At 42.6% G+C, this 23,786-nt stretch overlaps 1 protein-coding gene across 1 annotated transcript in view; it reads right to left on the bottom strand.

Annotated features, from left to right (window-relative positions):
- LOC104407851 (DENN domain-containing protein 5B) overlaps nt 1-23,786 on the bottom strand; it is a gene marked incomplete at both ends in the record, with an annotated part of 47,967 nt that overhangs the window by 15,594 nt on the left and 8,587 nt on the right. The window contains 4 exons of the mRNA XM_010017239.1: nt 8,073-8,223; nt 10,315-10,546; nt 11,950-12,486; nt 16,018-16,205. Of these exons, the coding sequence (XP_010015541.1) occupies nt 8,073-8,223; nt 10,315-10,546; nt 11,950-12,486; nt 16,018-16,205 (1,108 nt within the window). The remainder of the gene's footprint in view (nt 1-8,072; nt 8,224-10,314; nt 10,547-11,949; nt 12,487-16,017; nt 16,206-23,786) is intronic.

Below are 23,786 nucleotides of genomic sequence, written 5' to 3' on the forward strand. Positions count from 1 at the left end.
TATTCTCCAGATTAATAATCAGAACTATACATGCAACTATAAAGGTCATTGAACGTTTATGGAAAAAACCTGTTGCTCATGAGCTGGAGCAATTACACATGCAGCGAGCTATGTGTTCCCTCTTCCCCAACCTCTAAGCTAGGAAGAGGAGCTGCTAGGGGGCTGGGTGAGGTCTGTGCATTCAGATGCTGCTCTGAATCTCTCCAGGAGATTTGGTGAAGATCTAACAGCAGATAAGCAGGATTAAGCAGCTAAATCTTCTAAAGCCTTTTCTTTACTGGGCCACGTAGAATTTTCCCAAAATAACGCTTCAATATCGCAATAACCATTCCTTCCTGTCATCAGCAGAGACTGTGTTTTACACTACTCCGCCTCTCCCTTCTGTCAGTAAAAGGAATTAAGGAGGGTGAAAGCCCTTACCAGAGGCCATTTCACCTCCTTAGGGTTGCTGCAATCCCATGTGGGTGCCTCTCTTGGCCCTGCTGGGATGAGCTGCTGCCTTACTCACACCTCAGCCCTGGCGCTGCTAAAGCAGCGAGGAAGGCTGTACTCACATGAGTAAACGCCTGATTGCCACATCCCTTGGTCTTGGGCTTTTGAGCTAAACCGCTACCACCTCTGTCCATGAGCAGCAGATGCCAGAGGAGATGAAGCCTTCTGGACTTGTCCCTGCCCTTCCTTCAGCACTGCTGCCAAACTACAGGTTGTTGCAGTTCTCCCTGACCCCCCCAAAAATGCTTTCTCCCCTTTATTTTTTGCCTTTAGAGCCATGAGCATGCACTACGGCGTGTTTCATTTACTCCTCACAGCAGAGGCACTGCTATGAGCACCAAGTCTCCAGGGATGAAGCAGCCACAGCTCAGGCGCTGTGTTGCGGAGCCCCACCGGGACAAGCTGCCTAAGTGACAAAGGCAGAAAAGGCTCATTTCAGTAGTCTCTTTGTATCTACCTCCCATGTTCAAAGATAAAGGCTCTTCACTTCCAGGGACTGTGAAAAAGCACCGGTATTTCAGAGGAGGGACCAGGGAAAACTGCTCTGTTCAATGCACAGAAATGAAATGAAGGCACCTCCAACTAAGACCCTTTTAACATGAAGACAGTGAAGTCAGTATTGTTTAAGATCAAATTAGACCCAACAAGCATAAGAATAGGTTTGCAGAGGTCAGAGGAAATGTAAAGGTGACACTTGGAAAAGATGATACTTAACTTGTGATGCCTAATTTCTGCTATAAAAAAGGTAAGGTAGTCAGCATCAAAGCTGAGCCGTCAGAAACCCGACTAGCAGAACAGCAGCCTCACACCAAGGACTGGCTGTATTGTACTGCAACCATATGTGCATCATTCTCTCCCTGCCTACCTTCCCCCCCCTGCACCCCTTTAAAAAGATCAATGAAGAAATGAAGAAATTACGTCTACCCAAACTAGACATGGGTGTAATAGACAGGATATATACTGCAATACGTGCAATATGCTGCTAGAGAACTTCATTCACAGACAGATTTAACTAATATTGCCATCACCATGAAAATCACTATTGTGATTCACAATCTGTTTACAGTCACAACAGAGAGAAGGAAGAAGACAAATACACTTGTCTATAGGACAGAACCTAAATCTCCTCACATATAGACCATCTCCTGAGGCAGACTGCTAATTTGCAGTCTGCAAATCATGACAATACCCCTTTTACCTATATACTTCCATCAAAGGAGTTAACCGACTGTGTTTCTGTATTTACAAATTAGCATGTAGCTGTACTACACCCTCCACCAAACTCCCCAAAAGCATGCATGCAGCCTGAACATTTTAGATACACATAGACTGCACATGTAACCTGCTTAGGTTTGTATGTAGTTTGCGTGGGACTAGACAGAGATTCCGAGCTAAACACACACTGCACCAGAGAAATTAAATGGATGGTTGAAACCAAGCTATACCTGATGACGGATGGACTGACAGGGGAGGGGTTCTGAACTGTGAATCTGCTCTGTACACACTGCTCCACAGTAAGGAGGATGAAGGCTCAAATAGAGATTAATGCACCTTTTCCATCTCTTCTGTAGGGCTGAACAAGAAAGCTTTTAAACTGCTCACTGGGTGGACAAAACTGAGCAAAATGCCTTGCAGAGAGTGGTCTTGCACTGACAGGCTGTCTTGTCAGATTGCATGAAAAGTGATTTAAAGCAGTGATACCCACAACTGCCATCTTCTGCAAGGAACAGCAGTAGTCATTTGCCAGCATCACCCCTTACAGCCCTGACAAATCACTGCCCTAAGTTGTATTTAATTTGCAAACTCCCTTGAGGCAGTAATGCTGTTCAAGGAAGAGTAAACAGAATAGAGGATGCAAGGGTTTGACACACATTTTTTCCTGTGAGCTCTAATTCTGCACAGCTATTTTAAAATTAGATATTAACTGAAACAAGTTAATTGCCCTTTTACCACCTTGCACTAGTTGAGCAGAAGAGCACTCGAGAGACTCGCCCATCAGGCACATAGTTCCCATAGCACATCGTTCCTATTTCAGAAACCACTTCTAAGCACAGATTGTCAGTTACACTTTATTCTTGAAAATGAAAGTATTTGAACATGAGCGGTTAATATTTTCATTGCATCTACAAGAGGTTTGCTATATTCGGTTACCTAATCACAGAATGGTTTGGGTTGGAAGGGACCTTAAAGATTGTCTAGTTCCAACCCCCTGCCATGGGCAGGGACATCTTCCACTAGAGCAGGTTGCTCCAAGCCCCGTCCAACCTGGCCTTGAACACTGCCAGGGATGGGGCAGCCACAGCTTCTCTGGGCACCCTGTGCCAGGGCCTCACCACCCTCATAGCGAAGAACTTCTTCCTAATATCCAATCTAAATCTCCGCTCTTTCAGTTTAAAGCCATTCCCCCTTGCCTTGTCTCTACACGTACTTGTAAAAAGTCCCTCTCCAGATTTCTTGTAGCCTCCTTTAGGTACTGGAAGCTGCTCTAAGGTCTCCTCAGAGCCTTTTCTTCTCCAGGCTGAATAAGCCCAGCTCTCTCAACCTGTCTTCGTAGAAGAGGTGCTAATGGATAGGAGCTGCTTATTTCAGGTTTTCATACATAAAAAAGTGAACTTTTACTACTTGCAAAGTTTAAATAACATCAGCATTGTGTGTGGATGGCTCATTGCTGATTCATTTCTTGCTAATTTAGACACACTGCAGAAGTGCAAGTCTATACTACTTGAAAATGCAATTGTTTGGCTTGATTAAAAAAAAAAAAGCTTCATTGAAGCCATGCACCCTTAAAACAGCACCCAACAGATAAGGAGGTAGAAAAAGCCCATATAGTATGAAGCATTCAATACAAGATACAGATCATTTCCCACAAACAAAACCACCTATAGTTAAAACCAGAATTAATTCTATCATCATATAGAGATTCAGCAACCACTTTGCATTATATTTATGATATATTTTTAAAAAGCATTAACTAGCGTTAAATGCAAGTGAATGAGCAAACAGTATCCTGTTTAAAAATGAGAAGAGCTGGTGATGGAGGCCACGGGACAGCGCCCACACAAGTCATGCCATAAACTGGAGCACGACAATGAACCAATGCCATACGCTCCTAATGCATGATTTTTACAAATAGACACTGACACAGTGGCGAGGTCAGCAAAACACAGCACAGGAACAAACGCCTGGAGAAAGCAAAGAAATGCTTTTGAAATCTGCTTCTTGGGTAAGAGCTACACATTGCTGAGGCCTGAGGTTAGGAGGCCAAGTATAGCAAATTCTGTGCTTGAGGACTTGGACTGTACCCTCCTTTGGGGATTGATGCAGGTCAGGGAGGATACAGAGGACAGACAAAAGCACGAAGCTCAGAGGAAGCAGGGATACAAGTGAGAGAGCTCAGGAGAAAGAAGTGGCCAGGAATGGAAAGAGGAAACAGGCTGATCAGGGAAGGAAGCAAGAAGGAAAGAGGAGCTCAGACAAAGAAGGTGGAAAACCAGGGCTAACCAGAGAGAAAGGCAAAAAAGTATAATTTAAGCCATTTTGTAAATGTGTAACAAAGCAAAACCTTCCTTTGAAAACCAACAGAAATTAGGATAAAAAAAATCAGTGCAGTTCGCTGCAGGCATTCACTATAAATCCCCAGAATGCAAATATATTCCCATGCTTGGTGTGCAATCAATGGTTTCCTCTGCAATATTTAATCTCATTTATCAAGCTTCTTAGTACAAATTAAGTTACAAGGTAATCAATTAGATTGAAAACACAGCTTGTTTCATTGTTTTAATTTTGCACTGTAAGCATATTCACCCTAATTTAACAATTAGCTAATGAAAAACCATGAAGTGTTTATGTTGCTTGGCTTTTTATCATTCAAATTCCTCTCCCGAAACATTGCAAATGCCCCACCCAGTGCAGTCTCAGCTACAATTTTAAAGGCCTGGCAGAAAATGCACATGGGGAAGGAAGAGGGGAAAATGTAGGAACCACAATGTGGTGCGCTGGGGTTTGAAAAAGGAAAGGAGGACTCAGGAAACTGCAGCTCTTTTCCAGAATCATGGCAAACTACCTAAGGGACTGCAGCCTGTTTTCTCCTGGGACACTTTCTAGGAAGACTTCTGCCGAAGCCACTGCTTTACAAGGACAGAGCAGTGTGGATGGGCTGCAGTTCTACCCAGAGGAAGCTGCAGCTGCTCTCTGCAGATTCAGGCGGTTTTCCCATGATGTGGAGGATGTATCGAAGGCAATGACCGCAGAGGGAATCCCTCAAGTGGGATGCTGCTTCCTGATGGGAAAGAGGACAGAACTGGGAGGGGGGTGTGGTTTTAGTGTTTTTGTTTATTTTTTAACTGCTATTAGCTGGGATTAATTACTTTTTTCTTTACAGAAAAACAGTATTTCTTTTAATTTATAGAAATAATTTGGATACAAGTTACCGTATTTTGCTTAAGTTTAGGTCTGCATATTCTGCAGTTACTGTCTTTCCATGTTCTGGCAGTTTTGATCAAAGAGATGAGTAGGCAAACTGTATACCTGGGAGCCTAGTCTCCAGTTTTATGGTTTATGGTGGGGGTTTTTGTTTGTTTGGGTTTTGGTTTTGCAGGGTTTTACTTGCTTGTTTCTAAACTTTTAATTTCTTTGCAGTAAATTGAAGTTTGGATTTATGTTCAATGAAGTTCTTGCTTAGCTGAGCTAGTCCACATTTCCTGACCACCACAGGGGAAGAGGTGGACACCAGCCCTAATGACACCAAGCATGAATCTGCAGTCTGCATGCGGGTAAGAGTAGGAGTAAATGTAAGAGTTGTTGTTCAACTGACCCAAAAATGACCAAGCAGGTGAGAGAAAGCAGCAAGCAGTGACACTGGCTGGGGCCAGAGGAGCAAAGGTTCATCTCCTTGACCAGTCTCTTAAAGGACACCCTGAGGGGAAGCAGGAGAGTGACAGAAGCGGGGCAAAGCATGCTGCTGAGCATGGCCACGGGATGACAGGTGAAACACTACCAAACTTCACTTGTATGACAGACTTCGGTGTTTTAACACTTACACATGATAATGTGATCAACATTTGCTTCCAGCTGCGTTTAGGTGGAAGCAATCCAACATGACTGTCAATCCTCCCTCTGTCCCCAAGCCCTGCTCTCCATGCCCAGCAAACAAAAGCCAGACACCTCCTCTCCCAGACACCAATTTCTGCCTGTCTAGGCAATGTGGTTTTCTGGGATCACATACAGGATCTAGAATTTATTCTTTGCATTATGTATCTGATTTAGATATACATACAGCAGCCCAGTAACTGTCAGCACTCTGCCTGGTTACAGGAAGGAAATAGCTTGATAACATTATGAGCTCTAGTTATATATTTGTTAGCTTATCTGCCCAGAAAGAAAAGCAATAGAAATCTGATTGCTGGCCAGTGAGGACAGGTTTTCATTAAAACAGCTCTGAATTGGTTTATTCTACTGTCCAGCAGAACAGTAAATGGCAATGATTTTTCTTTGCATTTTCTAATTTTTTTCCCCTGCAAATACACTTACTTACAACATCCAGGACAAAATTTGCTATGTATTATGAAGTACACAAAAATAATTCTCATCTGCATAACAATATCCTTTGCATTAACTTCATGAACACACACAATTAGCTACATCTCAAGTGCCTGGGAATGTAGCTGAAATGTTCTTTTCCCCCATACCCATATACAAAGACCCAGTCCCATATGCAAGTATAAGGTATCTCCAAGAAACATACACTTGGAAAATCAAATTAAAGTAAGGCTACACTTCAAGTGATTTTGTGGTCATAAGAGTTATGCTGTATTTGCAGAGAGCATGAAAAGGCTATCTATCTTCTACGTGGGTGTAAATTCATCAGACTTATATATCCTGAATGAGAGAGAAAGAGTCCTCTCAGCTGCTCACATAAGCCAGGAAGCAGAAAGATAGAAACAGATGGTCTTAAGATTTTCCAATTACAAACCTTTTTGGCACTATATAACTGGAGGAATTCCAAACATTTGTCACTTTGACATCGCTTTGTGGTAAGTAATAGGATTTTGGTACTTAGGAATTCTGAAACATGCTGCAATTTGAAGACCAAAATCAGCTACCTAAATCAAAATCATCACTCAAGGAGTTAAAGTCACATCTTAGAATAGGCATCAATATAAGAGAAGCATCTCAGAAGGCATAAGGAAAACTATTTTTAATTTGATGCTTATTCATAGATTCACTAAGATTCTGCAATAGAGCCAGAAGATATAAGTCACTCCGAGCAGGCTGGGCACACTCACACTGTTGCTGACACTGTAAAACTGAAACCCACCATAAGGATAAGAGGCAGACTGCTAAACACAGCATCCCACAAGATGAAGAAATCCTCCATTCCTCAAGGTAGCATTACCCCTAAACTTCTGTCTCGGTTGCAAACAAAGGAACTTGGAAATCCACATCCCTCCTTTTGGTTGTTTGGTGGGGGTTTTTCATTTCTTTTGAAGAATTACAATTCTTTAAACACTCAATGTTTAAGGATATCTTATTTTATCATTTGCAAATTTTATTCCTAGTAGGTTATAAAAAAGGAATTAGCTGGCACTGGGGTGCACAAAAGGTGTATAAATAGAATTGAGTGGGCACCTCATACAAGAGCTCAGAGCAGTGTGTGTGCATGCACATGTCTAAAACAAGAGCTAGCTTTAACATTTGGACAGTCATAGCTGTTGGAGCACTCAGATCTATCTGTGACCTACCACAGAAACTGGGAGTGAGGGCTTGAGCTAATAATTTAATGAAGTAGTAATCATGATTGATGCACAAATCTACCATTTTTGAAGGGGAAGAAAACCCCTCTCATTCCTGGGTTTTGAGGGAAGACAGAAAATGAAAAAAGTAACTTTCAGCACTTCCTTTATATTATAACTGTATAAACGTAAAGAGTGCCAGTACTCCAGGTTCTCATTTTACATTACATAAATTAACTTTGTAATGACATCCTCAATTCCACAGCTATAGGTACCCCTAACTTCATATTAAAGAGCACTACAGAACCTTATCGGACTCAGAAATGAACCCCAAGGTACAGAATCACATACTTTCCACCCTCACAAAGTTATTCTTCCAGGTTATTCCAAAGTGGAAACTGAAAAAAAAGCTATAAAAGTCTTTGGGTCACATAATAACAGCTATAGAAAAACGAGAAACAGAGTGGGCATTCATTTAATTCTGTATGATGGTGTGGAGGTTTCAATAGGAAAATTTCTTTCAGAATCTAAAAACAGCAAAGAAGTGAATTTTAAGTTTATTATGGCAATGATAAAACTAAAAGTATGTATGAGAAGACACGGTACTTACCACTCAGTGGAAGACAGGACTGAGGAATCTTCCCAAAACCAGTGCTAAAGTTTTCTAACATAACCCAAACCATGGCTATAACTTCAATAATTGCAGCCCATACAAATCAGAAATGGAAAGAGTTGCTAGGGTTCATTAGTCTGGTCAGAGTCATCCAAAATTAGGACTTCTGTTCAATGATGTGAATCTTTTATATGAGAAACCTGCTTTCACATCCAGAAAATAAAACCTGTGCTTACTTGTTATTGGTGGGTCCCGTTGCCAAGACATCTGATTGCAGCTTTGGGAAAAATCCTTGTTCATATTTCCCTTGGCCAATCTTCATATCAAGCAAGTGCGGGTGGATAGCTGTGTGATCGATCTTCATCAGCCGCTGCTCGATGGACTGAGCTGCAAGTTACAGTCACAGGTGAACAACCACGATAGCGAAGCACCTGAACACACGTGCTACAACAACAGAAGTGGTCATGCTCCAATCCCTGAAAATGCTCTATAAAAGTTAAATAGTGACTTTAAACCCAGAATTCTGTCACTTACAGAAGTGAGGGAACATCTGTGCTGTTATGTTGTTACTTAGCTTTTAGTTTCTTCACTAAACACAAGTAACACTAGCACAAGCAAGTCAGCTGTTAAGCAAGCAAGGATTTACAGGAGCCTACGATATGTGTTATGAATTGGCAAGCGCAGTCCAATCTTTCCCTGCAATTCACTGTTTAGTTTTAACACTCCTTCAGCAGAATGGGGACCTCTAAGGCCAGTTTCAGCTCTTTATGGGGTCGGGCACCTTGCTCTGCCCCAGACATGTCTGCCTGGACAGATGTACAGGAGGCAATACCCGAGCTTTAGAAACATCTGGCACCTACCATGACCCTCCTCCTGAAATTAGATATGCCATTACTGGATGACAGGCCTTCGAAAACCATAGCTAACTGTAACAAGGCCTGAGCAGCATCAAGAAGATGAACAGATACTTGGAAAGAGGGGAGGAAACTATGGCAGCATCGGAGAGGAATTTCGGCTCCGCTGAAACTAATGCAGTTTAGTCATTTGCTTTAAGAACACGAGGACTTCATCTCAAATCTCAAAGCAGGGTGAAATTTGCCACCCTCTCAACACTGAGTCAGATGCACTGTGAAGGAAAGGGGAAAGGAGGTGTATGGAGGAAATCAGCATTTAATTAGCAACTTTAATATTCAACTCTTTATAGCCCATCCATTAACAGGCAGGCCTGTTCTTTTCAGCATATCACAACTAGTGAATAAATATGCAGAATGTGGAAGCTAAATCCATTTTCCATTTGTCAGGAACAACACAGAACTCATTTCCTATTTTATAAAAACTGTGATGGGAAAGAAACTGTCAGGAGATTTACATACATTATCCGTAGAAACTCATCAACTTTTTTTCCCCACTAAAAGATTAAATAAATAATCACTTCACAAGGTTTTCTTTTGGAGAAAAGGACTGGGTAGTGTGGGGTCAGAGGGTTTGAAGGGTTCTGAAAATAGTAAGTTAAACAAACAGGTGCTGGATTGGTGCTAGGGTCACATATATTGTGAATGGTAAATATGAAAGAAAGTTGGCATTACTATCCGTTTGCTGCTTTTCACAAGACAGAAAATGAGGTTCCGGTGCCACAATATCTACCAAAACTAGACGCTGAATAGACAGTCGACCTGCAAATTAGAATTGGGTTTAGATAGTTAAGTAGACACAGGATTTCTATTTCTGCCACCTTTATATCAAGTAAAACACTCTGAAGGAATTATACAAGAAAATCCCCACATGAGAAATGTGTGTTTACCCCAGTTCATTAATGTGTGTCCCAACAAATTTAAGAGCTTAATTTCCCTGTATTACTTGGAAATGAAATAAATACTTGCACAGTAAGAAACTCAAGTGTAATTTGAAAATGCATCCTGTGACTGTAATGGAAAAAGATCCAAGTCTTCAGTATACAGCATATTATTCATTAACACTGAGTATCTATTGCTGAAGCTACTAAATATGACACCCAGGATTATGTCCCCGGCATCCCCTGCTGCTCTACCCAAATGGCGTAAGGCAAAAGAAGGTCTTTTTACAGGAAGGGGGAGACGAGGCCAGTGGAGCAGACACCAGGGCTGGGTTCCTCGGTGTGACTGGCGCTGGTCCCACTACCACAGTGAAGGAAAGCTCTCCTGGCAATGGAATAGGAGCTGCCTGAAATGAAAAAAGGCAAGCCCAGCTCCATGACTTGGGCTGTGTTTATTAAAGGCACCAGCCTAGCAGAGCTCGAAGCGAATATAAAGGCTCCCGCTGGTTTGGGTGTTTCAAAGCATGATGAAGTTTTTGCCTAGGGAAAATAAGGACACTGCTGAGTCCTCCTCAGGTAACTGCAGGGCTTCCTCACTGGCTGCAGTGCTCAGATGACTAAGGACCTATATTTCTTTGTGGCTGACACTGTACTTTTGAATATTTTACTACCCTGTCTGAACGTACCTGCTTCTTTCAAAGTGCTGCATTTCTGATAGTTGGATGTCCGCAGTGCAGGGGCCCTTACATTATATAGCTTTATTTTCTCAATTCGGGAGTCAAAAACTCGCAGAAAAGGGTCCTTCTCTTCCCACTGGGAGATTATCTTATTGTCTATGAAGGTTGCAAACATCTGCGTTTCGATGAAGTGTGAAAGGAATGGGAGGTAAGGCTCAGGTTGGTCCGAAAGGAAGGAAGCCTGAAATACAGAACAACTCATTAGTGCTATATTCCCACCTGCTGTTGACATGATAAGATGTCCTGCAGCAGAGAACTGATCCAGCAGCCAACTAGAAGGCTTGGACAAGGCTTCCCCACCACAGAAACACCTCTCAGAATTGTGAATCCATCTGCAAAGGGGTTTGGTTCACGGCTCACCTCTTCAGTCACAACTGCGAGAAATAAGTAGTTGTGGAGGCTTTGTGACAGGTAGACTGTCACAAAGAGAATATGGAGTTATTGAAGCATAATTCCAGCTTTCTCAAAGCAGCCTAGCAGTTACCACCTGCAGGAACAAGCCCTGTGCAAGCCATGGCAGATGACCACCAAATATGCCCACTTGGGACCTCTAGTCTGGCACCCCTGCTTGGGACCAGATAATTTATTAAGTTGTCGTACACATCAAGGGGTGCACAGTGCACTACAGCTAATGCTCTTTTGTGAAGTTATTCAGGGCAATTAATCATGAATTTCCAATTAAAACTGATTGTGTGCCCAAGTCTCTAACTGAGCTTTGAAAACCCTAACCTTAACAGCCCATTTTATTGTAGAAGTATCAGCAGGGATTGCTTAAACAATCCTTGCCTTATGAAGGCTGCACTGTTCAATGCCTGAATACAAACAAAATCAATAAAAGGCATAGCAGTGTTTTTTTGATCAAAAACTGACTCAGATCAATATTTAGTGTGCTCCTGACTGTTTATCCTTCTACCATGCTCCTTAGAGAAGGACTTGTATCTGAAAAGTTGATGGCTAGGAGAGCTAACTACTTTGCAAGGTCACTCAGAAATAACTGTGCAAGCTTCCCAACATTTCTCATTCCTTTTGCTAGCCTACAGTCTCTTTACTTCCCCATTTGTAATCTCAGCTTCCTTTTCAGTCTAGTGTACACACTACAGTGCGGTCGCAACAGTACTCTTCTGCCATACGGATGTGATAACCTTCTACAGAACAACACTACCCATTAAAAAAAGCTCTACTGTGAGATTAGGAAACAAGGACTGGATTTGTTTTTTGTCTTGTGCGTGCACCAATCCTCTCAGCAAACAAGAAAGAAAGAAAGAAAGGAAAAAAGTCACTTTCCATTGCTACCCTTTCCACCAAACCCACAGAGGAAGCCCCACGAGCTGGGCAGAAACCTGCCAGCTTGGTTCAGAAAAGCCAGGGCAGCTCTGACCAGCTCAGTGGACCTGCACCGATTCACTTTGTCAGGCAATCTGGCCCTGTGTATAATCAAATCAGACAAATCTCTCAATGAGGCAGATAAAGAACAGGGGATTAAGGAGTACCTAGGCTATATATACACACATTACATAGCTATTCTCCCTCCCTCCCTCCCAAAAGCACTGTCAGATGGAAAAATGAATACATGGCTATCTTTACTTTATCAAAGTTTTGCATTTGTTCCCTGTTTGTCAGCCACGACTCCATATCGGGGGCAGCCTGAATGACGAAAGCCTCATAGTCTGCGAACATCTGTGTGAAGCGGTTGGCGAAAACCTCGCGAAGCTGCACGTTCAGTTTGTAGTCCCTCAGCTCCACCTCCTCACACGGCAGTTTCCCATCCTTCTCCTTCTCTGCGAGGGGAGCCGTGATGGTCATTTTTTCCATCGTCACGCCAGTTCTTTTGGCCAGGGCCTGCAGGCGGGCGATCGTCTCGTTGCCTTTCAGCAGCTCGTACATGTTGAGGGCGTTGCTGGGGATGTTCCCGTTCTTTTTGTCGTTCACCAAGTCACTAAGGACCAGGTTCTTGAGTTTGGTGGCGCTGTCGCTGCAGTGCAGGTTACCCTCCGGCGGGATGCCAAACTGCAGGAGAACCTCGGAGATTTCCTGGATAAACTCCAGCTTGTTGGGGAACTGGGGGAATTCCTCTGGCAGCTCGATGAAATGGTTATCGATGTCTACAAAGCACAAGTTGGCCTGAAATACAAATAAAGGTTTCAAAACGGATACTCAGCACTGAATTGGCTTCCTCCTGGCAGTGTTCAAGGACAGGCTGGACAGGGCTTTGAGCAACCTGGTCTGGTGGAAGGTGTCCCTGCCCAGGGCAGGGGGGTTGGAACTAGATGAGCTTTAAGGTCCCTTCCAAGCCGAACCATTCTGTGATTCTATGGTTCTCTTCTAAGTAGCTCTATTTTCCCAGGGTAAGAGCTTTCAGCAGAAGGGTAAGAGCACACATGTGCAGGAGACTTTAGTTGTGTTGTCTAGCCTGTGATGTTTCAGTAAAGCTGAAGACCAATTGGATGGCAACAATTTCATGAATAAATAAAGCCTCCTGCTCTCTCCTGTTCCGTTAGGACTTGCAGATCCTAGACTTCCTGTTGCAAAGATTTGATATCCCCTCCCAGACTAGCCAAGGACACGCTAGCAAACAGAATGCTCAATGCCACTTCTCAGCTCACATAAAAACTATGTGTGTTGAATTATCGCATCTCAAGGGCATGTTTATTTTACCAGGATCCAACTGCAAGAAGCCTCTGTAGCTGTGCTACCAAGGAATGAGATGTTCAGTGAGAAAGATGACATTGCTACAAGCAAAGCTACAAAAGAGAGTCCCACGCAAATCCTTTGGGATCACGTCTCAGTATAACTTGCCCATTGGAGGTCAAGCCCCATTTTCCCCTTCTCCCTACCCCGTTTCCACGAAGGCTTTTAATCTTGGCAATTCCACTGCCTGAGATTTAAACAGAGTGCTCTTAGACAGCTTTGCTATGAATGGAGATGGATGTCAGCCCATAAGATTAAAGCTAAGCGAAGACATTAATCTAGCGGAGCAGATACTTCTTGCTTGGCACGTGTCAATGGGGGGATGGAAGAACCCTACATAAAAATTAATTACATTGCAAATGCACCCTCAGGAATAATAGCAGAATGAAAAACAGTAATCGATCTTCTGGACTGCGGCTTACATCTGAAATTCACTGTCTGAGTGCACTGTGCCGAGTAAAATCTTAAACCAGGTCAGATTCCCAAGGTGCTGAGCTCTGATGGGTTTTACCCTGGCACAAAGCTGCAGAACAGAAGATGCAGAAACCCACAGGGCAGGGGCAGCAGCAGCAGATCTTTGTTATGCCTTACTTGGCCATTAGCTCAGCTCTTCTGCCTGCTCCAAGGCGCTTGTGCTGTTCTTTACTTCTCACCAAGCACTGCAGACTAATCTTCTGATTATATGAACAGAAAGGACTGATTTTCCTCCTTTTCTGAAAAGGTTAATTTTCATTCACCAGGACAATACATTCTACAGCAAACATGCTTATAATATATCTGATATTTCTGGGACATGTTTGACATTAATCACCTTTCGCATAGATACTTTAAAGTGTATTAGGATTAATTTGGTAAAGAAAAGTGTCCCTTCAGCTCACTTTTTCATAATAAATCTGGACTGTACAAAGAAAAGCATTTCTTCACCCAAAACAATTTGCTTTACTTAGCTATACAGCTTTAAAGAGTTGTGGTATGCATCGGTGTGGTTCTTTAGCTCAAGGACTGTCTTCTTATCTATCAATATTTCATTTCAAAGGCTTTTTAATTTCAGCTCTGCATATAATTTACAAAATTTGAAAAATGAGATTTGGATTCAGAAAACCCTTGGGGAATTGGTCTCACTTCTCTCTTCAAAAACATCTGATGATTAAAGTTAATGCAGAGAGATTAGTAACCTTAAAACAGCACGATGGCCAGTTGTTAGAATTTTTATCTCTAGCAAACAAATGGTTTATATTTAGAGCAAGAGCTTGAAAAGCTAGCCCCTGGCCTGAACAGTAAAGGAATGCTAAAGCGAACAACATTTCATTACCGCTTGCATGTTGAAGGATTTTCTAATTTTTTATTGTCTAGAGAAATTTGAGATTTAAGACCTTCCCTATTCAATACCCCTTCTTTCTTTCCCTCTCCCACTGTTACTGGACCTGTGGTGTTCATAAATGCTGATATTTTTCACTCATTTGTTATACATCATACCTCAGTGGGGAGTGTGTGTCGTTTCCAACCCACTATTACCCTCCCCTCACTGGCAATATTTAATTTGTTATTCCAGCAGTACTTCAAGCCCATCACATTAAAACGTTAATTTAAGCAAAATGACAGCTTAATCTGCTAACTGAAACACATGACTAATAATTTTTAAAATCACAGTAATTATGTAATATTAGCATGGTTTTACTGAAAAGCGTAGCTAGATACCAGCTTCTTTTCCACACCAATGCAAATTTCATGCAATTGGGTCATTGTATCCACAAGGCAAGACTTGATTTGCACTGTTACATGCCAGCGATGCTAAGAATCAGGCACCTCCACCTAATACTTAAAATAGACCTTTATTAAAAACCGTATTATCCTTGCCCTGTGTTTATCCCTCCAGTTCCACATACAAACGCCCCCTCCTGCACATCCTCCCCTGCTGCTGCTCCCACCTGCCTCCTCAGCCAGAGCACCTATCTGCAAGCCTTAGAGACTTGGCCCCTGGGAAAGGTCTGTGCATGAAGCTGAGCACAGCACTACCACTGCCACGAGATGTTACAGCCATACAAACCCAAGCCAGGATGCAGAGCATGCTCAGGAGATGGCTCCAGTTACCATCTCAGATGCAGACGGGCTAGCCATATCGCAAAGACTTCGTAGTATGGAGAGTGATCAGTGGCCAGGTTAAAAAGCGAAGCAGTTTTAATCATCTTGATGAAATCTTGAGGAGAAGAATCTCCATTTCAGTCTCTACCACCAGCAATTTAACACCTAGATTAGGACGACCTTTCTGTCCTTTTTTCCTCTGTGGAAAAAGTGATAGACCACTCAAAGTTTTCACTTCCCAATGCATGGGAGGACAGAAGATCTTCAAAAGACCACCACTGGATTGAGTCAATATTTTGGAAGTAAGTATGCATGTATGCCCCTAAGTGGTTCACAGGCATGGAATTAATGCACATCTGGCTTGTTTGTAATGAACCTCAACCCAGACAGGAACTTGTGGGCTCATGCAAGGGTGGGACGAGGCTGGCACGAGGCTGGCAGGACAGGATGACACTTCTCATCAGCAACAGAAGGACAGGTTTATTATACCATCTAGCAACCGCACCTGAGATCCAGATTCATGAAGACCATCCCCGAATGAAAGGCTCTTTAGCCCTCTGTCAATAGGACTATGACAGTGACAAAGAGCAACAAGATCTGATGAAGCATGTGACGTAGAGAAAGCACAGAAACTTTCAGCATCATAGTAAGAAGCAGGAGGAGAAGCATTTAGGAGTCAGTATATGTAGTGGTACTCATTAAATTCAGGAATGGACTGAGAAGGGCTGGTGAGACTTCCCTACTATCTCACTCCTGCAGGCAAACAGTCTTCATAGTGCCAGAGAAGGCTTCTAACACCAGGCATGGCATTTTCGAGCAGGGATTCACACAAAAATATTAACAATACATTCCAAGATTGCACCCCCAAAGGTGGAGACTGACCTCCTGAGGCAGCTCCAGCTTGGAGCGGTCGGTTCCCTCCTTGGACTGCAGCCCCATCAGGTAGGGAACAGGAGCATCCAGAAAATGCAGGAGAGAGGCAGGAAGGATGGGGACGTACACATGCTGCCACTGAAATGGGAACAACAGCGTTGTGATCCCCTCTGCCACCGTCATCAGCCGCTGATAATCTAGACAGGGAGGGAGGGAGACAGACATTGAATTATTTTTGTGTTTTGCTTTTGAAATCTGGTTGGCAAGGACATCAGCGAGAAAACAACAGAGAAACTGTGTTTATATGGCAAGATGTGTGAAAATAAGACAGTACTTAAAAACCTTAAACATTATTTTATTCGTCAAAACTCATTACCCCCAGGAAGAAACTGCTGAGCATAAATATTCATATCTTATCTAGATCTATTATGTCATTAAATTCATTTATTAAAAGGATACCAGAAGTTCTTACTATAGTACAGGATAATAATACTCTTAATTCTATAAAAAGCATGTATTTTTACAAGTAAAAAGGAGGAGAAAGAAGTGAACTTGAAAGAAACATTGTGGTTTCTCACTTGCTCCTGTCTGCCTGTTTCTCTTCCACTTGCTACTACTACGTTCCAGAAGACTTGCGTTGGCCACATACCAGCAGCAGTTTACAGTCCCTATGTATTTAAAAGCACTGCTTGTAAATAAAACTCAAACAGAAGCCTAGAAGAAATTCAGTTGTCAAAAATATTCTGTATAGCTAGCATATTTACACTGTATTGTTTTCCTAGTTCACTGCTTTGCAATGTCTGGTTCAAATAAACACATCGTGCTTTACTCTTTAAATTAAAACTTAATTTGATCCAGCTGAGCTGCAAGAATATTTCAGAATCTGGATATGAGTAAATTCTTTCTCAACTAACCAGCTGGCATGATGCAACACCACAACCTGTTTACGAATATGAGGGAATCTAAGTTTCAGAACACCACAGTTTTGGTTTTTGTTTTCCTTTACATAAATAAATAAATCACATGTTGGTATTAAAGAGATGGTCATCCTTACAGTCAATCTCAAACTGCAGACAATCCATCAGGAAACAGGTAAAAGGGTCCTGGGTCTTGTAAACTGTGAAAGCAGACGATTGCTCCTACTTCACGTTACAGCAGCTTCTGCATTAATAACAACTCCCCCCAGATGTCTAAGTACATGAACCCCAATTCCTTACGAATTAATCTTAACTTGCCATGAAACAGCAGCGTATCTCATTTAACAGTGTTGGTTAAAGACAGGAACACCAAAGTGCAAGTTTGTAAGTGTCTCTGAACTTGCACAAGGTGCACGGCACAGACAAGACAAGGGAGTCGGTTCCAATTCCTGTCCCGGGCCCCCACCACTTGTGAAAGCTTCTTTTCACTATTTGCAGCTTCAGTGCATGGTACATCACCAGTAACCACCAAGAGCAGTAGAAAGGATGTCTCCTTTATGGCTGCATCCAAAACCAGTTCTCGAGTTCTCAGTGCCAGGCAAATCTCATGAGCTGTGGCTGAAGCGACACTTTTCAGGCTCACCAAGGCCAGGCCCAGACCCTTGGTAACACTTGGGTAGCTGCTCATCTCTCCTAGCCCCTCTGCTTTACTCCAGAAAATTAAAGGGGTATGTATGAATGTGGTTTTGAGTCTGGTAAGGCAGCTTTTTTCCTATAGCCCCACTGTCTGCTTTTGCCTGGATAGGACCCCAGCCTGGCCCGCCCTGTTTCCTAAACAAGTCAGCCTGATGCCTTGGCAGACATCAGCAACAGCTCTGCCATCTGACACGGCTCAGCTATTTAGGAGGTCAGTGGCAAGATGCACTTGAATAAATATGCAAATTAAAACAACAAATCGCATAACTCATTCTCCTTCTTGCTAGCACCTCTTTGTGGAAAACCAGCCTCGATCTGCAGAAGGTCAGCCGGGCGGGCAAAAACATTTTTCATCTTGTCTTACTAATAGCTAGTCACTCAATCTTCAAACTGATTTTTGTGCATACAAGTCAGTCTCAAGGTTACACCTCAAAACCATTCCCAGCTACAGATCAGCCATTTATGAATCCCTTCCTGTGCAATGGTCTGCAAGTACACAGCTCCATGGGCTGTCTTGTTGAGAAGCACCTACACAAACTCAACTTACAACACCTACTGGTGAACCGTGGGCATCTCATAACCTTTCGTAACTCCGAAAGCTTTAAAGGATTTTTAAAAAAAATCAAATACAGAAAGTCACATGTCATAGTACGCACGAGACAATTTCAAAGCCTGTGCTGAATTACACAGCCTGAAATAATACTGCTACAGACAGTAGCTACAGCTGCTACAGCGCTTGCTACAGGCTTGGGGTAGAGTGGCTGGGAAGCTGTCTGATGGAAAAGGAGCAGGAGGTGTTGGTCAACAGCCGGCTGAACATGAGCGTGCTCAGGTGGCCAAGAAGGCCAACAGCATTCTGGCCCATATCAGAAACAGCATAGCCAGCAGGGCCAGGGAAGTGATTGTTCCCCTGTGCTCGGCACTGATGAGTTTTGGGCCCCTCACTGCAAGAAAAGCATTGAGGTGGGGAGTGTGTCCAGAGAAGCACAGCAAAGCTGGTGAAGGGTCTAGAGAACAAGTCTTAGGAGAAGCAGTTGAGGGAACTGGGGTTGTTCAGCCTGGAGAAAAGGAAGCTCTGGTGATACGTTATTGCTCTCTGCAACTGCTTGAAAGGATGAGAGGAAATGGCCTTATAATGTGCCAGGGGAGGTTCAGATTGAATATTAGGAAAAATTTCTTCACCTGAAGGTTGTCAAGCATTTGAACAGGTTGCCCAGGGAAGTGGTAGAGTGATTACCCATGGAGCTATTTGAAAGCTGTGTAGATGTGGCACTCAGTAACATCGTTTAGTGGTGGACTTGGCAGTGCTGGGTTGATGGCTGCATTTGATGATCTTAAGGATCTTTTCTAACCTGAATGATTCTACAGTCCTATGATTCTTTGTGTTCAGGGTCCAACCTCTGATTTATACACAGGACATTTTCCAAGACAAACTGCTCAAGGAGGATAATCCCAGGACAAAGTGACCTCCATGGCTTCTATTGCAACTGCTGCCTCCTAACAGCTGCTTAGCAGGATTTGGCACAGGTCTGTCTCTCACACTTAACCTTCTCCCTAATTGAAGAAGAGGGCAACAGAGTTGAGTTCAAGGAGTCTGGATCCAACTCCTTTTTCTGGCAGCATCCGCCAGGGGCCCTTGGCCAAGTCCTTGCATCTCACTTCTTGCACAGGACAAATAACTGGGGAGGGGATCCTCTCCAGCATGGGTTGGCAGTTCTGCTGCATAAGCATGGAGATGGAAATGGTTTCAGCATTTGAACATCAATTCTGAACATCAATTCACTATAAATGTAATTCTGAAAGAGGACAAAATTTGACAATTATTTGTCTTGATGTCGATTCTCCATAATACAATAACAGGACAATAACCAATCAGCACAGTATTACCACAGATACTGTGCATGCAGAAATATCTATCCCAAAGAGCTTAAAGTCAAAACACAGACAGTAACTGAGAAAACCAGACAAAATAATCCTTCTCCTTTCATTTTACAGATTGAGTATAGAAGCTCTGAGATGTTAAGAAATCCACAAAGCTCAACATAAAAATTACTTTTCCTACTACAAAGGAATCTGGTATCTCAAAATCCTTACAATGCTGCAGCAAAGCGTAACCAAGTTCTTCTGAGAAAGGAAAAGGATGCCCCTGCACAGAACAGCCAAGACCTCCCTTGTTCAGGTGCTACCTCCAAAACAGGTTCAAGTCTTTGGTCATAATCAAACAGAAGAGAAATTTTACCACCCATGACATTCTCAGCAAATGCCCAACCACAGAATTTTTGAGTATAAGGCATGTGTAAGAGCACACACACACACTCATTCAAACCAGAAACAGCGTTCTTGCTGTGATCAGTACACTCTTATTCTGGTTTCAACACACCCAGCTTTCACGACGAAAGAGCAATTTGGCAGTTTTCCAGCTCTCTGTTCCAGTAACATACGAAAGGTAAGGTAGAAAGCTACTGCAGAGCTGGAGTCTCAGCTTGGATCTTCTAAATCCAGTACAACGCTTTAAAAATAGACCATGCTTTCTCTTTCTTTTCCTTTTTAAGTCCTGCTTTACACACAGTTTGAAAGCACTTGGAAGCATTTGAAAAGATGGGTTACCTGGCCACCACTTCCTTTCCTCTACTGCTTTTTGAACATGCATAAAGTATAACTGCAGCTTTGCAAAGCCGTGCATTTAAATATGTATCCTGGAAGATGATAATCAGATGATGTTCTCAAAGAGTAATATTTCTTCCTTACCAAAAGGAAGAAAACAATTCTAAGCAATCATTTTAAACAAAACAAAGCCAATGACAGAGAGAAAATATAAATCAACGAACCTTAATGAGAAGGAGCTAGTTCTTTAGAGGGAAACACCTGAACTGGCTTTAAAACATTCTTTTGATTTGTTTTTCCACATGCTACCTTTGCAGTCAAAGTATTACAAGCAATCGCTGTTCAACTGCTACTTTTTGTACCAAATATGGATTAGCTAAGCCAGGTATATTGGAAAAACATGGAAAACAAAAGGGAATATTCTGCTTTGAACTCTGAGTGCGAGTCAGGAACGGCACACAACGAGGCCTGTCTAGGAGCTTGGTACCTTCAGAACTGTAATGTTTATATATAGCATACTGAAGATGAAAAAGGAATTTGCAATTCACGTCTGAGACAAAAATTGCTTACAAAAGCAAAGGTTTTCAAATCAGGTCTCAATAGCTCCATAGAATCAACGCATAAAAAGCATTGCAGACTTCAAAGCGCCCTGGAAGCTTCCATCTTTCATCTGGTTTGTACACTGGCAGCTGTGATGACTGACAAGCCAGACCAGGTGATTTTTCAAGAGATGTTCAGATAAAATGCCCAAAAAGAGTTCAGGAAAGGTTAGTCATAGAATTGTAGAATGGTTTGGGTTGGAAAGGACCTTAAGATCATCTAGTTCCAACCTCACCCTAGACCACGTTGCCCAAGGCTCTGTCCAACCTGGCCGTGAACACTGCCAGGGATTCTCCATAGAAAGCACCTAGTACCAGTGCTGCCTTCAGGACACTTGTACAGGTCAGTGACAGAGGGTTCTAACCAGTAGAACATCCTGGGGAGACAGCCCATGGCATCTCAATGTCCATTACCCCTGATGGATGAGTGGATTTACCAGTGGATGCATAGCACTTGAGTTACAAGATAAAAGCAGAGCAGCAATTTATGCAAATCTGAAAATACATATTTTCTTATACACGATGATTAAGACAAGCCTTAGATTTAATTGCATGAACTAAAAATTACCCTCTGAGACTGCGGGTCAGCTCTGCCTCAAGGGAAACATCCTAAGGGCAATATTCACTGAGACCAATTCTTCTCATTTTCCCATGCTGGCAAATGCTTAATGGAAAAAAATCACTTCCACTTCAATAAATTTCCATTTATCCATGTCACAGCTTGCCATCAGTGATTCAGCATAAATTAGTTTATGATTAAGAGCCACCTTAAGAATTAATTCACAGGAAAACTTGAATTAGCTCCCACTACCAGCACAGTTAAGCCTCTGAGAGCAGGGCAAAAGTCTGTGACAAAGCTGACAAGGGGGCAGTGGGACATGTGAAGATGCCCCTGATGACACAGGGAGCCCCCTTGCTCTGCACTAGGGCAGCAAGGTGGTGGGGATGGCATAGACTCCAGCAGGCAACAACTAGCTCCTTCTCCTCGTTTCCAGATGCTTTAAAAACTTGGCTTTTCAGGCCATATTGACCTCAGCTAATAAAATTGAGCAACTTCTAATTAAACATTGGTTTTGTCTTTTCACCTAAGTTGAAAATGAAGAGTCTATTTGACTATTCTATCCAACTGCTTGTCTCCTTTCCAGGGGAACACACACTGCAGTCTCCTCTGACTGTGGTGCTGCTGAGGCCCTAAAGCCAGGTCTCTTTCACAGAATTTTATCCCCATGTAAATTGCTCTGTCCAATAGTTTCCCTTTGGTTTTTAACCAATACTAGTGTGGAGTGCAACTATTTAAATAGTGAGCAGAAGAGCAAAGGTTTTCTATGTAACTATTCGGTGTAAAAATGCTTTAACAAGCAAACACATCATGGATGTGTTTGTTTTAAAAAAAATCTCCCCCAAAACAGATTTCATAAGAAAGACTTTTCAGACACTACCTATTTCTAGGCAATGACTATATATATGCAGTCATTTGTATTATAATTTCTAAGAGTGGAAAAAAAAAGAAGCAAACAATTCTGAAGTGCAATTACTCAAGCCCTTTGAAAAACAACTTGGGAAACGCTCAAAATTATAATGAGTAGAAACAGCCTAAGCTCTAAGAAGTTTATCTTTGTCTCATCCACACATTCCCTCTCATGTTTAAATCCCTAGAAATGCAGACATGCGAAATGGATTGCCAAGGTCTCTGCAGAGCTCATAGTTTAATTCATCTCTCTCCAGCAGACATATCATGCCAGTGGTGTTTTGTTATTGATTCTCAGGAAATTGTAGCAGCTATCACAGGGTGGACATTGATGGAAGTCTGGACATTCACATTTCCATGGTCACACGGGAGAGCTATGCTCTGAATCAAATAAAGGCCACTTGCAAGAGTACTGCAAAGACTGCACCTTGAAGAATTATGAGGGAAAAATATCTAATCCCTCCCCTTGGTTTTCAAAGTGCCAGTGTTAAAATTTGGTCTTATTTAAACTTAAAAGCAATCTGTATAGGCAGAAAGATATATCCTGAATCCAAAGGAGTTTTCCTGCTAGTGCTTTCAGGTACAGCTTTCTGCATCACCTTTGCTGGCCGAAGTGACGCTTAGAGTGGTCTGTTACATCTACCCACCAAGAGTGATTTTGATTAACTCCCTGGAAGTCCATGCTGTCTCCATGAACAGTAAGGACTCGTCTTTTCAGTCTTGCTGTTTACGCACCAGCACAGGTCTCTCTGCCTGTTATCCATCTATCCTTGCCTTGTTCTGTGTTTTGCCCTAACACTGCCACAGTACTCTTTGCTGATCTTAAGCTGCACAGACGTTTCACAGCTTCAGGCTGAAATGTTTTGGTCATACTGGCTTTTGCCCCAGAAGGACACAATTTATCCACACCAACAGTTCCCAAACTGTGGTTTGTAAAGACACTGAGAGAGCTCTGTAGCACCAAGCTGCTTTGAAGCTTAAACTATAGACCTGAGAGAAATTGAGGATTAAGTTAGTTGCCCGCAGTCCAAAACATTTGGGAATGAAGTAACTTGAAAATGAGCTCATCATCCTTTTATGTCAGTCTCTCATCCCTCTGCTTAACCACCACAGCTGCAAAGTTAAGTTACAGTCCACTGCCATCCCTGCATTTTCCCAAATTATGGGATACCACTCACCATGAACATCACGAACAGAGCAACTAGAAAACCAAAGTTGACTACAGCAGCCACGGTACAAACACCTACAGGTCCTGTCCTGTCCCTCCTGCAGAACTGTGCCAGACTCTGGTATCATGCTGGGAATGAATCCAGCGCAAGCTGTGTAAAGTCATGTAACACTTTCACCTCTTCATTTAGCTAGATTCCTTTGTTCAGGCTGCTGGAAACACTATGCCTGAGCTACAGGATTAAAAATAAATGTTTTCATCATCAACTCTTAATTCATTAGAGGAAAACCACTCCAGAAAAGCCAGTACAGTCTCCATGCAACCTT

Source organism: Nestor notabilis, unplaced genomic scaffold (assembly GCF_000696875.1).
Source record: "Nestor notabilis isolate BGI_N333 unplaced genomic scaffold, ASM69687v1 scaffold10896, whole genome shotgun sequence".
NCBI lineage: Eukaryota > Metazoa > Chordata > Aves > Psittaciformes > Psittacidae > Nestor > Nestor notabilis.